This window comes from Xenopus laevis, chromosome 9_10L (genome assembly GCF_017654675.1).
Source record: "Xenopus laevis strain J_2021 chromosome 9_10L, Xenopus_laevis_v10.1, whole genome shotgun sequence".
NCBI classification, from domain to species: Eukaryota; Metazoa; Chordata; class Amphibia; order Anura; family Pipidae; genus Xenopus; species Xenopus laevis.
The window spans coordinates 121482156-121499251 of NC_054387.1; the positions used below are offsets into that span (position 1 = coordinate 121482156).

At 41.6% G+C, this 17096-nt stretch overlaps 1 protein-coding gene across 2 annotated transcripts in view; it reads right to left on the bottom strand.

Moving 5' to 3' along the window:
* Positions 1-106: 106 nt before the first annotated feature.
* Positions 107-17096, bottom strand: part of rpusd1.L (RNA pseudouridine synthase domain containing 1 L homeolog) — a 28440-nt gene continuing 11450 nt past the window's right edge. The window contains exons 2-6 of one of the 2 annotated variants that reach the window (XM_041575827.1): positions 8120-8314; positions 7322-7445; positions 4896-4998; positions 4014-4115; positions 107-1971 (exon numbers count right to left, since the gene is read on the bottom strand). In XM_041575827.1, the coding sequence (XP_041431761.1) occupies positions 1583-1971; positions 4014-4115; positions 4896-4998; positions 7322-7445; positions 8120-8301 (900 nt within the window). In that variant the 5' untranslated portion in view covers positions 8302-8314 and the 3' untranslated portion in view covers positions 107-1582. Of the gene's footprint in view, positions 1972-4013; positions 4116-4895; positions 4999-7321; positions 7446-8119; positions 8315-14259; positions 16985-17096 lie in introns of those variants that run through there. The other variant, XM_041575826.1, reaches the window with a different exon arrangement.

The following is a 17096-nucleotide window of genomic DNA, read 5'->3' on the forward strand; positions in this document are numbered from 1 at the left end:
TAAGATGGTAACATTGGTTTTCTTCCGTAATTCATTTTATACAAGACAACATATCAGAGCCAGCCAAATGCCTGATAAGATGGAAATCATGCAAAAGAGCCATATGAAAAATAAACCATTTTATTTTATATGATGAAAATTAAGTCACAGGGTACGTCATTCCATGAACACTTCACTATCCCAGAGTTATTGTTGGATAATGCTTTATATAGCAGCTTCATTAGGGGTAGACCATAGCAGCAGCAAAGGTGTTTCTTCCAGTCCCAGACCAAGTTGGACTGGGCTGATAGGACATCAGGAAAAACCCGGTGGGGCCTGTTGACCCAGTCCCTCTCCCTGGCAGTGGCGCTGCTGTTTTACCTCCCACCCGGGACCCAATTGTGCCTTAAGAATAGAAGGTACGAGGGGTGGAGGTGTGGCTGAGGGGTTGCCTTGGGGTGTGTGGGGGGCCCTGAATCGTAAGTCCTGGACCCCACACAGTCCGATGCTGGTCCCAAATGCTTCACCTTAAAAAAAAGTATATAACATTTAAAATATATTATATTTTCCTGTAGAAACTCTGTCCAGTGGTCAAAGCTTTCAGGAGTATTTCCCAGCAAGGAAAGATTCTCGGAACTTTCTTGAAAAGCTGCAAGAACATCCAGCTAAAAGATTTACCATTCAAGTTGGTATTCCGGTTTCATTTCGAATTTGACTAGCGCTTGTCAAATAGATATACTGAAATTCCATAAAACTGCCCAGCAGACTTCAAAGACTTGACTTATTGTTAAAATACAAATTAAAATAAAAATGGAGCTCACCGAATGTGTTCATCGGATTTTCCCACGGGGTATCCTGTGTCTGATATCCCAATTAAGTCAATCTATAGAAGTTTAGAGGTGTGGGACAAATCCAAGGCAGCAAATGGACTGCAAAAACTTCTTTATTGGGGGGTAGAGATACTGCGCCGACAAAGGGCGCAGCCTGAAACATGTGTATCTCTACCCCCCAATAAAGAAGTTTTTGCAGTCCAGTTGCTGCCTTGGATTTGTCCCACACCTCTAAACTTCTATAGATTAATTGTTAAAATAATTCCTTTGGTTGTTCTGGAGTGCCATAACGTACAATTTAAAAAGAAAGCCATATCCTTTTTCTCTCTGACGTTTCTTCTTAGAATGTCATGTGCTTGTGTCAACAACGAAAGGTGGCAGCTTCAAACCGTTTGACTTCCTGTTAATAACGCACCTATGTACCGACGCCATAACTTGCTCCACCAAAGGAGGGAATGGAAGCAAATGGCTTGTTGACTTCAAAATAGTGCATGCCTTAATGTTTTACTGCTAATAGAGCATACTGCTATGCTGTTATAAAGCATGCAAGGTAAAAACATCAAACTTCTATGGCAATGCTGGAAGATATTCACTATGACATTAGCACAGGAAGGTGGAACTACGGCATTAGAGCTTGTCATCCAATGACCCTACAGTAGCAATAGGTTTAGTCTAACGCTGGAAGACTTGCTACAACAGTGTTGGTTGAGGGGAATGTAGGCAGCAACTGGACGAAGACGGGCAATCTGAATAGGAGCTGGTTGCCAAAGGCATTATTCAAAGGCCCACTCTGCTAACCACTGCTGACACACTGCTCTCTCTTCTTCTGTGTCGTTATTGGAGCTCTCTGGCTTCTTCTCAGGTTTCTCCAGTTTACTATTCTGTCTGTTTCTTTCTGATGCCTTTGCAGTAGCAGTTAGGGACTCCATGGCTTTGCCCAGTGGACACAAGGTGTCATGGGGTGTCCAGTTAGGATCCTGGTCTGGCTGGAAAAGGTCAGGAGCTGTGACTTCTATGAGCTCTAGGTCAGAAGGGATACGGAGGTAGTAGGCGTGCAACATCATTCTATATGGTTCAGTGTCCTTCTTAAAACTGTATGTAAAGTCTCCAACGATAGGATACCCCAACGCACTGCAGTGCACTCTCAGCTGATGCGTTCTGCCTGTTGGCAAACATAAAAACTTTATATTCTAATTCAGAATTAGGTTGTTAAAGGAATTTTTAGATATATTTGAACACATTCTATAACGTAAAGGGGTGGTTCACCTTTAAAGGAATTGTTCAGTATAAAAATAAAAACTGCATAAATAGATAGGCTGTGCAAAATAAAAAATGTTTCTAATATAGTTAGTTAGCCAAAAATATAATGTATAAGGGCTGGAGGGACTGGATGTCTAACATAATAGCCATAACACTACTTCCTGCTTTGCAGCTTCCTTGGTTTCCAGGCAGTAACCAATCAGTGACTTTAGGGGAGCCACATGGGACATAACTGTTGCTTTTGAATCTGAGCTGAATGCTGAGGATCAATTGCAAACTCACTGAACAGTTATGTCCCATGTGGCCCTCCTTCAAGTCACTGACTAACTCAGAGTTGAAGAGCTGAAAAATGTACCGCCAATTGTAAAACAAAAAAATATTAAAAATCAAGAGGCAACGTGCTTTTTATACAGGTCATGTAACTCCGACATGAACTTGTGACTAGGGACGTACCAAATCCACTATCTGGGATTCAGCCAAATCCCTGAATCCTTCATGAAAGATTTGGCTGTATTTCGAACCGAATCCTAATTTGTATATACAAATTAGGGGGGGGAAGGAAAAAGTGCAAAAAAAATTTACTTCCTTCTTTTGTGACGAAAAATCATGTGGTTTCCCTTCTTGCCCCTATTTTAAATATGCAAATTAGGATCCAGATTTGGTTCGGACAGGCACAAGGATTTGGCCTGAATCCAAATACTGCTGAAAAAGGCGGAATCCTGGCCAATACAGAACGGAATCCTGGATGTGGTGCATCCCTACTTGTAACATCCTCATAATTATTAAAAGCAGGTACATTATTCATTATAATAAACAAGTTTCAGTGAGTCATGTGACAGTACTGATTATAACGGATGCCATCACTAAGCACATTTTTTTTTGGATATAATTTATATATTATATTTCAAACAGGGGAATCCAAATATCCTGGATATGGCACTCCAAGATATTGTAATGATCCCTGCCTATGGGCTGCATAGACTGCTGTGTATGACATCATTTTTAAATAATCTGTCCCATTGATATGTAGTATGTTAACTACCGTATATACTCGAGTATAAGCCGACCCAAGTACAGTATAAGCCGAGGTACCTAATTTTACAAAAAAAAAAACTGGGACAACTTATTGACTCGAGTATAAGCCTAGGGAGAGAAATGCAGCAGCTTTCAATGCTTTCTTTAACTGGACTACAGCTCCCAGCATCCTCCAGCAACCATTCAATTATCAAATCATAGGGGGCACTAAGTTTGGAAGTGAAAGGTTGGGCGCATGGATCTCCATCCCGGATCAGCTAGGTACAAAATTTTTGTGCAAACAGGCCTGACTCAAGTATAAGCCGAGGTAGACTTTTTCAGCATATTTTGGGCGCTGAAAAACTCGGTTTATACTCGAGTATATACGGCAATCAGCCCACTACATGGAAAAAGTTGGACGGCTTAATAGTTTGTACTAGCTCAGAGAAAAATAAGTGGGGCTCTTTTATAAACACTGGGCAAATTTGCACCTGGGCAGTAACCCATGGCAACTAATCAGATGATTGCTTTCACTGTTCAGCCTACAGTTGGGTGAAAAAATTTAATCACTGATTAGTCACTATGGGTTTCTGCCCAGGTGCAAATTAGCCACTTCAATTAAGTGTACAATTTAAATTCCAGTATTAATGGCTGCTACCCCAATGGCAACAGATGACATTCCATAAGCTGATTGGCTAATGCTGGTATGGGGATTATAACACAACAGGAGGGCTATATGGTAAGAAAGGTTTTGGCCAGCCGCCCTGGAGACAACTGCCAAGATCAAAACAGCAAGCTCAGATAAACTGGTTTGTGCAGGTTCTCCGTCAACTTCATTAAATCTAACAAGCTCTTGGTTTACTGGAGGTGGAGTGGGAAGCGATGTCTACATATCATAGGCTAGAGGCTGCCACATGATTAACCACATACCTGTTAAAGGCTGTAGCAAAACCTTGGTGACTGGATCTCCTTTATAGGAACCATGCTGTAACACAAAGAGGTCTGTCTGGCAAGGCTTGGCATTCTTACACCCTGCAGGGAAGGAACAAATGTTAGGGCGTCAAAATTCATCCCCTTCCATAGAATGCTCATAAAAAAACAGAATCCATCATCTTTTCTAAATGAAAATAAGACGCTGCAGGAGAAATAACATCATTCTTTGTGAAGGCCTCTCTGGCTGGAATCCAGTAAAGTATTAAGCTCTTAAAGGAGAAGGAAAGCTACGGAGGCATTTTATTGCCAATAGATTAGCTACAATAGTGCAAGCTAGAATGCTATATTTATTCTGTAGAATGTTTTACCATACCTGAGTAAATAGCTCTAGAAACTCTCTGTTTGTTTAGGATAGGAGCTGGAGTATTAACATGGTGTGACATCACTTCCTGCCTGAGTCTCTCCCTGCTCTGGGCTCAGATTACAGTAGAGAAAGGAGGGGGGTGGGGAAGAGGAGCAAACTGAGCATGCTCTTGCCCAGGGCAATGAGATTTAAGATGAAGGCAGGAAGTCTGATATAGAAGCCCATGAGTACACAATAGAAGGAAAGAAATGCTGTGTTTCTTTTGACAGGGGACTCAGAGCAGCACCACTTTGGGGGTTTACTGGTATATTTAGATGGACCTTTCTGATAAGGCTTACTTAGTTTTAACCTTTCCTTCTCCTTTAAGGGCAAGAGCTGTCTATTTTAGTAGATTGCTACATTAATGTGTTTTAAAATCCCATTTTTTCCTTGCACATAAAGCAATTAAGCAGGAGCCAATGTATGTGAAGATCAGCTGAATCGACAGCTATAAGTAATTATGTCTCAACACTTACCCGGCACCCCTTCCACACACATCATATGGGTCAACCCTTCTTGAGTGTTTTTGCCGATGGCCAATGAGATTCTCACGCATTTTTCCGAAACTGTTCCTCTGACCTGCACATAGAGCAAAACAACATACTCTTAGCTACGGTATGCGTAGTGGACCAAATAGTGCCAACGAACCATGCAAGGTTGAGGTTTTGATACCTGTTATTTATCTTTTAATTAATTTGCCTATTAAGGGGACCTGTTGCAGCAAACCAGTGTCCCTCACTGCTGGCCAAGTTAGGGATAATGTATGGCTCTTGGCAGGTCCGGACTGAGAATTAAAATAGGCCCTGGCATTTCAGGTACACAGAGGCCCAAACAGCCTTCACCAGCCCACTAAATACTGACTTTCTATGGGAACTTATAGCAGCCCCTCTGGCATTTGCCAGAACCCACAGATTGCCAGTCCGGGCCTGGCTCTTGGACACCCAGGCAAAACACTGTAGAGGGGGCAAGAATAGTATGGTTCCCTCAACTATCTGGATATATAGTGATTGCTTCAGTGATTTAGCAATGTGACTTTGAAGCAATGTATCTGTGAAGCACAGGGCCGCCATCAGAGGGGCACAGGGGGTACATTTGTACCGGGCCTGGGCCTAAAGGGAGCCCAGCTATGCTGCACCCTTCAAATTAGCCAGGACCGACTCAAGAGTGCCAAATCATAGAAGTCCAGTGGAGCCGAAGATCTTGAATAGCCGAAGTCCCCAAAGCTGTGAAAGGAGCCGAAGCCGCGAAAAGACCCGAAGCCACAAAAAGATCCAAAGTTAAAGTCCTGAAGCCTCAAACGGAGCCTAAGGTAAGTTCCACTGAACACCAATGTGTTTTTTTAAATTTTATTAAACCACTGGCCACCAATGTATTGTTTTAAAATTATATAGGCCCCTGGCCACCAATGTTTTTTTTAAAAATATTCTTTGGGGCCCCTGACCACCAATGTTTCTTTTTAACCTGTAAGGGGGGGGGCATGGCCACCAATGACATTTTTCAACTTGTAGGAGGGCCCTGACCACCAATGTATTTTTAAAAAATTTTATGTGGGACCCTGGCCGCCAATGATTTTTATAACTTAAAATGGGGTCCTGACCACCAATGGCTTTTTTTAACTTGCGTGTGTTGGTTTTTACCATTTTTAGCGCTGCCTGTGTGGCCTTTTTACTGTGGCATTGGCAGGATCTGGGGAGGGGCTTGGGGACTGGAATTTTTGTACGGCCCGCGTGATTTCTGATGGCAGCCCTGGTGTAGCAAAATAGAATCTTCGCAAAATGTATCTTTTTCACTAGTGGTTACGGTGACAAAGTGCAATGAGAATCAATATGGAAAAACAGAAAATATTTTTCAGCTGCTATATCATTTTGGAGAACCAGCAGTGCAGAGACTGGTTTCAACAGCAGCAACATTTACTAACTTTTGCACCATTAAAACAATTGGAACGAACGCACATTCAGGTTATAAAAGAAACAGCATTACCAGGACATATCTGGTATTAGTAATTTTAAAACAACTGGACTTGCTGAGTAATCATTGAAGACGTTTCACTACTCATCCGAGCAGCTTCTTCAGTTCAACTGACATTGTAACTCTTTAGGGTGGTGACACACACTACAATTCGGGGTGATTTAGTCGCCAGTGACTACTCACCTCTTCTTCGGGCTACTAATCTCCCTGAAAAGCCTTCCCGTCCGCTGAAATGTAAATCGCCGACGGGATGGCACTCGGAACGCTCCGTTTTCTAAAGTCGCCTCACAAGGAAACTTCGGAAAACGAAGTGCTCTGAATACCATCCCGTCGTCGATTTACATTTTACCCGGCAGGAAGGCTTTTCGGGAGATTAGTAACCTGAAGGCGATTTGTTGGTGACTAATTCTCCCCAAATCTTAGTGTGTGTCACCACCCTTAGGGTTTGGCAACACGGGGAGATTAGTCGCCAGTCGACAAATCTCTTCTTCACGGCGACTAAACTCCCTGAACTGCCTCCCCTGCTTTCCGCCGGCTAAAATGTAAATCGCCTTCGTTTTCCGAAGCCGCCTGAAGTTTCCTTGTGAGGCAATTACGGACGACTTCAGAAAACGAAGCTTTCCGTGTGCCTGCCCCCAGGCGATTTACATTTTAGCTGGTGGAAGGCAGATCGGGGGGATTAGTTGCTGCAAAGAAGAGGAGATTTGTCGTTTGGCGACTAATCTCCCTGAATCTGCCCATGTGGCCAGTCCATAAAGAGTTACAATGTGTCACCAACCTTAGAGAGGTGACATCTGAAACTCTACCAGTCAGTTGAACTAAAGAAGCTGCTCAGATGAGTACTCAATGATTACTTAGCAAGTCCAGTTGTTTTAGTATTACTTATACTAGATAAACAATGATCTGCATGAATAAAAATCTTCATAGTAATTACCAGGGCAAGATAAGCCTTCGTTACTGTACGATCCTTAAAACATTTGTATGCCCTTCCTGCAGCTTCTTTGTTGAGTGCAACACATAGGGCTCCGCTGGTAGAGAAATCAAGCTGGTGGCAAAACCTAAAGAGATAAGAATTCAAATGCATAGATTTCATAGATACATAGATTTCTCATTAGACTGTGCAGGATCCAGTTGTGGATGAGCTGGGTGTTTAGTTGGTGCCTACTAGCCCATGTGTGGGCTCAAATAGATCCCTTAACTCATCAAAATGTAAAGGGGACTTGCTCAGACATCAGTCATACAAGGTAGAGGACAGTAGGGGAACAGGTTATCTCCATAATGTGTTGGCCTGAGCACCAAAGACTTGGCCAAGCAGAAATAACATTTTGATACACTTAAAGGAAAGTCATTTGCCAAATGTGAGGCATCCCAAAGTGATTGTATTTACTTACCGGACACCCCGGTCCGGTGCTCCTATCAGGAGAAGCGTGAAAAGCCAAACTTTAACTAAGAAGTTGGCTATTTAGTTTTAATGCACATCTGTCTGCCCCAGGAAATTTGAAAAGAAGAATCAGGAAGACGATTGATCCGTAGAATAACCCCAGGCCGGTGTAGATTTCTGCTGATAGGAGAACTGGCCCGGGGTGTCATGTAAGTAAATACAATCACTTGTGGTCCCTAACATTTGGCATCCCCAATTGGCAAATGGCTTTCCTTCTCCTTTAACTACCAACTGCCATAATAAGTGGTGTTGGCAATGATTTTGCCCATAGGCCCTGTAATATGCACCTACCTGAATCCATAATATGTGCCCGGGTCAGCTAGTTCTGGGAACCTGTGCTTTAGCTGGCTCTGCACCGTTAGCTTCTCATACCACATCTTGCTGTCGATACGGATGTCCCAGTGCTTGTTGACCACCAGAAAGTCTGCGCTCTGGTATAGGATGGAAAGGTTCTCAATGCTGCAGGGCTCCATACTGAAATATTAACTGGAGGACAAACGAAGTATTCATTTCAGCAAAGTAAATACCCCCCTTTACTTACATGCAATGATTCCTAGAAGGCATTCATGTGAAAATGTACAGTGAAACCCTAGTGGGTGACCATGACACTTTGGGCTATGGTACATGGGATGATTTCAGTCATTTTGAGCAACTGTTTCTTAAGTAACCCAAAAACAAGACATTGGGAGAACTGAGACTTTCAGCTTAAAGGGCAATTCACCTTAATTAACAAAACAGTAATAACTAGGGATGCACCGAATCCAGGGTTTAGTTTGGGATCTGGCCAGAATTCACCCTTTTTCAGCAGGATTCGGATTGGACGGATCCTTCTGCATATGCAAATTAGGATTCGGTATTCAGCATAATCTTTCACGAAGGATTCCGGGGGTTCGACCGAATTGAAAATAGTGGATTTGGTGCATCGGTAGCAATAACACATAAGACATTGTACTAAAACTCCCAGAAATGTGTTCAAACTTTTCATAACCTGTATATTATAATACAGGTTATAATATAATAATTCTTACTTTAATAAAATTGCTTGTTGGTCAGAACCTGCATGCATGACACACTTTTTCGTACGACTGGCAATAAAATGTGGTAAAGCCTACGTATCTGTTTTGCATGTCTCTGCCCATAATGCCTGTGAGAGCAGGTATTAAGGCCGTGCTATGTATATGGAAGGAGGCAAGTAAACACCTTCTATTTTCAGAAGGCTGCATGTCTTGCATGTGAAGGGCTTTTTGGCTCTTTTCAGCCTGTCTCACCCTAACCAAGTTGGTTTCTTTGTTTCACTACTCCACAAGTCCCAACCCCTCAGAAGCCATGTTCCAATATCTTGCACTGATGAGATCTAACAAGATGGAAACAGGCTGTCTCAAAGTTGGATATATGACTCTGAACTGTTAGACTGTACCTTTGCTATAAAACCAGCAGATCTGGATGCATGGTTGGCCAAAGGGACAAAAAGGAGTGATTTGCATGTCTCCACCCATAATGCTTTATGTGAGAGTTAAACTTCAATTTCTGGAATTAAGGCAGTGCTATGTTTTCAGAAGGCTTCATGCTGCATGTCTTGCATGTGAAGGGCTTTTTGGCTCCTTGTAGCCCGTCTCACCCTTACCAGGCTAGGTTCTTTGCTTCGTATCTGTTCTTGAAAGGCCCAGTCAGTTAGATTAATTGGTCTGGGAAAGAGGAGCTAGGGCACTTTTGCAATGGGTAGGTTTTTTTTATAGGCCTAGTGAGATATGCGCCTTAAAAAATGAAACCTATCACTATCAATTCCATGCCATGACCCTGTGCTACAGGCTAAATGGTGAAGTGGTTCAGACTTACTACATTTGGATATTGTTAAAAACAGTGGTTCTTAAACTGTAAAGCTGGCCCCATAGCAGGGCCAGAGCCTTGGGACGAAGGAGACTGAATCAAGGCAAGTTAGGAAAGTTTTGAAGCCAATGCCTATGTCCCTTAGATACTCCTTGATGTTTGGGGTGAACACCTATTTGCTGTCCTACATAATGTTGGAGCTATTACGGAATGAGTGATAAAATGAGGTGTAATTTATATGTTGGGTCTAAAGGGGGGCTTGGAAACCACTGGTTTATCAGTTTAGAGCTTCTTTTTATACTGCTTCAGATTTTTCCCTTTGTCTCATCAATCATCCAACATGCATCTTCCCCAAGCAGTGGAGTCAAAATAAGATATTTGACTGATGGCACTGGCTCTGATCCTGAGATTAAATGTATAATCTCTACCATAACGCAGAGCAGAACTTCTATTCTTTGCCAGCAGGTAAAAAGCAATGTATTCCACCAGGGACAATAACCTCACCGGAGAACTAAAAGTAGAATAAATGGAGGGGAGGCACCTCCCAACGATTATAAATCGCTTACTGATACTTTTTTTAGTCTACTGCATATCCGCCTGCCTGGAGAAAAGAAGTCCACAGAGGAAGTTGATAATGGTGAATGACCTTCTACACCAGAACACGGTATTCAAGAAGGGATTATAAGCAGGGAGGGGCATCCTCCAGTGATTTTACCTTTAGTTCTCCTTTAAAATCTTCTTAATGTACCATATCACTTAAAACAGGCCTGCCCAGTAGGAGGTCTGGTGGCTGAATAAATGCCTTCAAGGGATTTTAAAGGGGTTGAGTTAACTTTTAGTATGTAGTAGAGAGTGATATCATTTGCAACTGGTTTTCATTTTTTATTATTTGTGGTTTTTGAGTTATTTAGCTTTTTATTCAGCAGCTCTCCAGTTTGCTGTTTCAGTAAACTGGTTGCAAGGGTCCAAATTACACTAGCAGCCATGCATTGATTTGAATAAATAACTGGAAATATGAATAGGAGAGGCCTGAATAGAAATATGAGTAATAATTACCAATAACAAAAAAAAATGTAGCTTTACAGAGCATTTGTTTTTAGAAGGGGTCAGTGACCCCCATTTGAAAGCTGGAAAGAGTCAGAAGAAAAAGGCAATAATTAAAAAACTATAAAAAAATAAATAATGAAGAAAAATGTAAAAGTTGCTCCGAATTTTCCATTGTATGACATACTAAAAGTTAACTTAAAGGTGAACCACCCTTAAATGATCACCAGCTTGATTTAAGACAGCCATAAACTTCACATCATTATTGAAGTATAATCTGGCCCAGGAATATGCAGGGCTGCCTTGCCACCAGCAATAATGGAACAGAATACATAAGCCATGAGAGAGAAAGGTATAGTCGCCATTAAATAGAAAATTTATATAAAATCTGCTTATTAAAACAATAAAATGGGGCACCAGGACATGTGGTGTGTTGGTGCAACCATTGTAACCCTCATTTCATTTGTGTGGCTAACTCTAACCTCCTATTGACTGCCATATGATATTCCTCGTTCTTTGGGTGTAACATCTTATGTGGAAGACCATACGTGCCATGGTACATGATATGGAGAAGAGCCAAGCCAAAAGCTACTGGTGTAAAAGGCAAGGGCCTTGTGCTACCCTTGTCACCAATCCCACCTGCTTGCTCATGTGCAGGGCTGAAGTTAGAGAGCAGCAGAAATATAGGCTGTGTCCTAGGAGTCCACTCCACCCCACGGCTATGCCCTAGGCATGTGCCTCTTCTGTCTACCCCTAGTTCCAGCCCTTGTTTGGAGCACGTTGCAACAAAAGAGCAGCTACTATTTACTAGTTTTAGGTAGGGATGCAACTAATCCAGGATTCGGATTTGGCCGAATTGAATCCAAATCCTAAATTAAATATGCAAATTACAGGACAGGAAGGGAAATGACAACTTTTTTGTCACAAAACAAGGAAGTAAAAAATGTTTTTTCCACTTTTTCCCTTCCTGTCCCTAATTAATAGTAATAGAAGTACAGAATCCTGAGTTTTTAAAAGCAAAATAATTGTATTAGAGGCAAACAAAAAAAACTACACCAGCAGAGATCATTTCATTGGCTTTATTGCAATTCAATTTAAAACTAGCAAAACAGATACATTAACACATCTTCTTGCCTTTTAATAGACACAAGAGCATTCGCTATGGTGAAAGGGGGCATCTCTTGTTGACTCTTAATTAGTTAAATTCCATATACCCTACATTAGTTGTTGACAAACTGCGGAGCCTGGAAATAGTGTGTTGGGTGGGCCTCAGCCTCAAAGCCAATTAAAGAAAGGCGAGAGACGGAATCCAGGGATTCCGGCCTTCTACCAACTACCCCACATAAGTAGCCCTCGAGATCTTGGGCCATGCACCACCCCTACTATCCCCTCACCTCCCACTGTGGGGAAACTCCTATTTAACTCACTTTAGATGCTTGCAAGACTCTGCTTTCTGGCCAAGACAGTGTATCAAATGCTTGATGGACCTCCTAGAAAATCACACCTTCCTCACATATCCCACACTTCAACGAAAGTGCCACCCAACGCAAATTCTACTTTTTAAGTACCTCCAACTCCAACATACCTTCTACTCCTAATTTAGCACCATTACCCCCCCCCAAACAGTCTTGCCTTATCAGAACTCTAACTCTCCATGATCCTAACCCTGTAAAACTAGTGTCCTCGTTCTATCAACAACTCCTTCTATCTGGCCCCAAACCTTTTCAATTAGCACAAGAGTGGTGGACTAGCAAAATTGTAGGCCTTGAGCAAGATGACTGGGAGGAAGCAATAGAGCAGTGATCCCCAACCAGTAGCTCGTGAGCAACATGTTGCTCTCCAACCCCTTGGATGTTGCTCCCAGTGGCCTCAACGCAGGTGATAATTTTTGAATTCCTGACTTAGAGGCATGTTTTGGTTGTATAAAAACCAGGTGCACTGCCATACAGAGCCTCAATGTAGGTTGACAATCCATATAGGGGTTACCAAATGGCCAATCACAGCACTTATTTGTCACCCCAAGAACATTTTTCATGCTAGTGTTGCTCCCCAACTCTTTTTACTTCTGAACGTTACTCACTGGTTCAAAAGGTTGGGGATCCCTGCAATAGAGCATGTATACACTGGCCTGATCTCGTTGAAAGACAAACTAATACAGTATAAAATTATGCACCATGTTTACACAACCCCCATACGACAAACAGATGGGCCAAATCCCTTGTGACTCCTGCCCCAGGTGTCATCAACTGGCCACGGATTTCTTCCATCTAATCTGGGAATGCCATCACATTTTGAGCTTCTGGACACAAGTCGTAAACTATCTAGCGCAGTGATCCCCAACCAGTAGCTCGTGAGCAACATGTTGCTCTCCAACCCCTTGGATGTTACTCTCAGTGGCCTCAAAGCAGGTGATTATTTTTGAATTCCAGGCTTGGAAGCAAGTTTTGATTGCATAAAAACTAAGTATAGTGCCAAGTATAGCTCTTGTAGGCTGCCAGTCCTCATAGGGGCTACCATTTAGCCAATCACAGACGTTTTTTGACCCCCCAAGGGACTTTTTCATGCTTGTGTTGCTCCCCAACCCTTTTTACATTTGAATGTGGCTCACGGGTAAAAAAGGTTGGGGATCCCTGATCTAGCGGATAAAATTGACTTCCCGAGAGTAATTACTCCTAATATTTGAATTTTGGGGGTCTTAGAAGAGATAATCCCAGCCAAATATGCTTGAATTTGTTTCCGTATCCTACTTTTTTTATACAAAAAAAATGTAGCCATCCACTAGATGGGTAACCCCCCACCCTCTCTTAGAGCTTGGATACAATTGGTTAATAGTGTAGTACCTCTTTATAAACTCACCTACAAAGCTAGGGAAGCACCAATGAAATTTTATAAAATTTGGGGCTCATGGAATGACATCGACCCAATTCCTTTGTAGTGAGTCTCAGTTGAGATCACCCCTTCCCACTTAGTCCGGCGAGCCTTAGCTCTCCTTAATACTCTCGAGGGTTCCAACCTAGCCCGTAGCTGTAACGTACAACTGTGTTTGGGAGTGTCCATCTATACCTTTAAATAACTTTATTGTATTATGCTTGGTGACAGCTTGTGCCTTATATCCACTTTTTTAAAGTTGTATGGATTGGTCTGCGTATGTACTTATCTGTTGTATGTATGATTGATGTGTGTTAAAAAAGGAAATTACCTTTAAAAAAAAAAAAAAAAAAAAAGGCAAGAGATGGGCGCCTACCTGCTTTTATAAATACTCTTAAAAACCCCTATCAGTAACCTTGTTATTCACAATGGGGGACTGCTACACTAGCTTTATTGCCAAGATATTTTTTAATCATCACATATCCCACACTTTTTGCTATGGCTCTGTGCTGTGATTGATGCAATTAACACTGCTATACCCCTCCTCCTGACACTATGGAACGATCTACATTCTTTTGTTTGTTGCACATTTGCATATTCTACATATAATTTGGATTCAGCTATATTGAACTTGCCATGCCTTCCAATTCTAGAATACCGTTTTATAAAAGAAAAAAAAATAATGACTATCATTACTTACAAAACTGGCTATACTTTATTATTGCATCAAAAATTAAATTTAAAAAGCACTATTTCCACCGTTTATTCATCGAAACAGGGTTACAGTACAGACTGTGCTTTGTAATTGTATTTGGGTTACTGAACATAAAACCATGGCAGCTACAATTTGTCAGCTGCTTAAAAATTTTACTTTAATGTCACAGAAATAAATATGAGTTTGTGAGGCGCAAGTTAAAATCATGGGAATCGTCATAAAACACTCGCATTGGGTATAAAATAAAAAAAACCTTTGGCATGAGAAGGAACACCTTGAATTGTAATGAACTGCACAAAACTCAAATGAGCACCGACAATCACTTCTTTTTCTTTAACCCTGAACAGCATTATATCAATGAAAATAGTTTGGCATCAGTTTTAAAGACGTTGACCTATCAACTTGGACCAGTAGCAAATTAACCAGAAGATCGGCCAGTTTTTGGGTGACTATTTTGCACCTTGGAGCAGGGTGAACCTTGAATTGCAGTTCTGGATCTGGTTAAGGGAGCACAATTTTATAGCATCCAACATCATCTTCCGCAAATGAGCATTTGAGTTTAATTTGGGTGGTGATTTCAGTTCAGATGGGCTGTTGGTTCCAGAGTAAACTACTTTGTGTCTCTGTAGGCAAACACTTTCCTTTACTTTTGAGGATACTTTAGGCTTTGTGTGTCCCATGTGCACATTTTCATTGTATGTAAGAGCTGCTAGTTTGGTCCTTGCATCCACAGCATCCATCCTGAAATAGACTTCACTGGGTCTATATTTTTGAAGAAAACGATGGTATAACTTAATTTCTCTTCCATTACTAAATGGAGAAAGACAGGCCAAGTCTTTTGCAAGTTTGGAGGAAAAAATCACGCCTCGTAAAGCATGGAACGCCAGACTCCATTTCTTGATCCAGGGAAGTGACCGTGAAAAGCAATTCAGAGCTTTATGGCAACATGCATGGCACACTCTGGAAGCATCACGCTTATTGTGGTTTGTAATGTGCAGGAGTAGTGATTGCCACTTCTCACACAGAAGTTCTGCATCCCCATGACTGGTTCTCCAAGACCATTCCAAGTGTTGGATGATTGCAGGAATCCACTTGCTAATATGTGAACAATTTCTCCTTTTGCTGGCAGCTATCAACTGTCTTTTTACCTTTTGGGCACACACCCAAATATCATACTTGTGAACGACAGGATTGTATTTTTCACACATTATTTCTTTTATAGCAGGATGTTGGTCTGTTGCAATGGCCTCAACAACAAAATTCTCTTCCAGAAGTCGATTTAAGCAGGTTTCAAAGGCTAGCTTTTCCATTGCAAGGGATGTAGTTGTCTTTGACTGCTGGACAACTTGAAAATCTAGAATACGTTTTGTCTCAACATCAGCGAATGTGTACGTAGAGTACTTGGAGACCTGCTTATCTCCAGAAAGGCACATCTTTTTGCATCCCATTGCTTCTTTAAGCCTTTTGCGCTCATATTGCCAGTGCTTATCAATTGTAGGAAACAGGAACATGCGCTGGTATTTATAGTATGTATCATAGGAAATAAGCTGTAGGCCTAGAAGTTGACTCATTTCTTCAACTTTATAAAAGCCAGAGCCGCTAAAAAGCACAGCAGCGGAGGACAAAAGATTTCCCAGTGCAATGTCTCCTACTACAGGCTGGCTGTCCCAAAGATGAAAGTGGTGGCCTTTGTAACAGCGTCCAAATACGGACAACCAGGAACCCTTTATGTGCTTCTCAAGTTCAACAATATGAGCAGTGCAGTCCACATCAAACCTGCAGGGAAGCTTGAGAAGCAAGACATCAAGGCAAGACTCAAAAACGATAAACTTTCTTTCATTCACAAGATCTCTGATTGCAATGTCATAGTGCATGGAGAAGGGTGGTCCTGTTACTACAGAATTGCTGGAAATATTTGGAATATTGTCAGTTTTTGCTTTGTAGGAGGAAACTTCAAGTGTCTCTTGGATTCCAGAAACCCGTACCTGACTCTGTGGTGGGTCATCAGAAATAATCCTATAAGAGTCAGCGTTCGCTGAAGTATCGTGGAAATTCTTTCTGAAGAAATCAGTGTGCTGATCATCTTTTATTTTCAATACTTTGCCACTTTCGTTTATCTTTTGCCACGGCAAAGATTCATCTTTGGAAAACATTGCCGGATCTGTGAGCGTGCTTGCGTCAACCATTTTCTTATGTACGCATTTGCAAATTGCTTGCCCCATGGATATATTGCTGGGATAAGGATGACCATCTTCTCCTACATAATATGGAGTGCTCAGAGAGGGCTTTGCGGCTAAAGCATTTACTTTAAAGGCAGATGGAAATCTGGTATAATTTGCAGAAGGTGAGCTTTGGGCTCCATTTAACGGGGCACATATTTCAGCATAAGCAGGAGCTGTTTTCCGGTTAGGAAAAATTGAGGGCAACGCATCTGTTCTAAGCCGCTTTGTTTCATAATGGTCCACATAACTTTCAGGTAGAAAATGCTCTGAACACAAACGATAAGCACCATTTCTCTTCTGATCCAGTATTTTTTGTGCAAAGGCATCAATATCACCAAAGTTTTGGCCGATCTGCAAAAGCCATAACTTAATAGTTTTAATGTTCGCTGGGAAGCAATGCATTTTTATTCCTTTTGCATGTGTTGTTTTGTTAGTTTTGTTATTGCAAGCAGACACAAGGCAATTCGGCATGATTTAAACCTGGAAACATAACAATAAATGAATTTTATTGTGGAGCACAAAAGTCAATACTAAACGCAGCAGTGCATAAATAACTACATAGACTTCCATGTCTAAACATCACGTATACTAA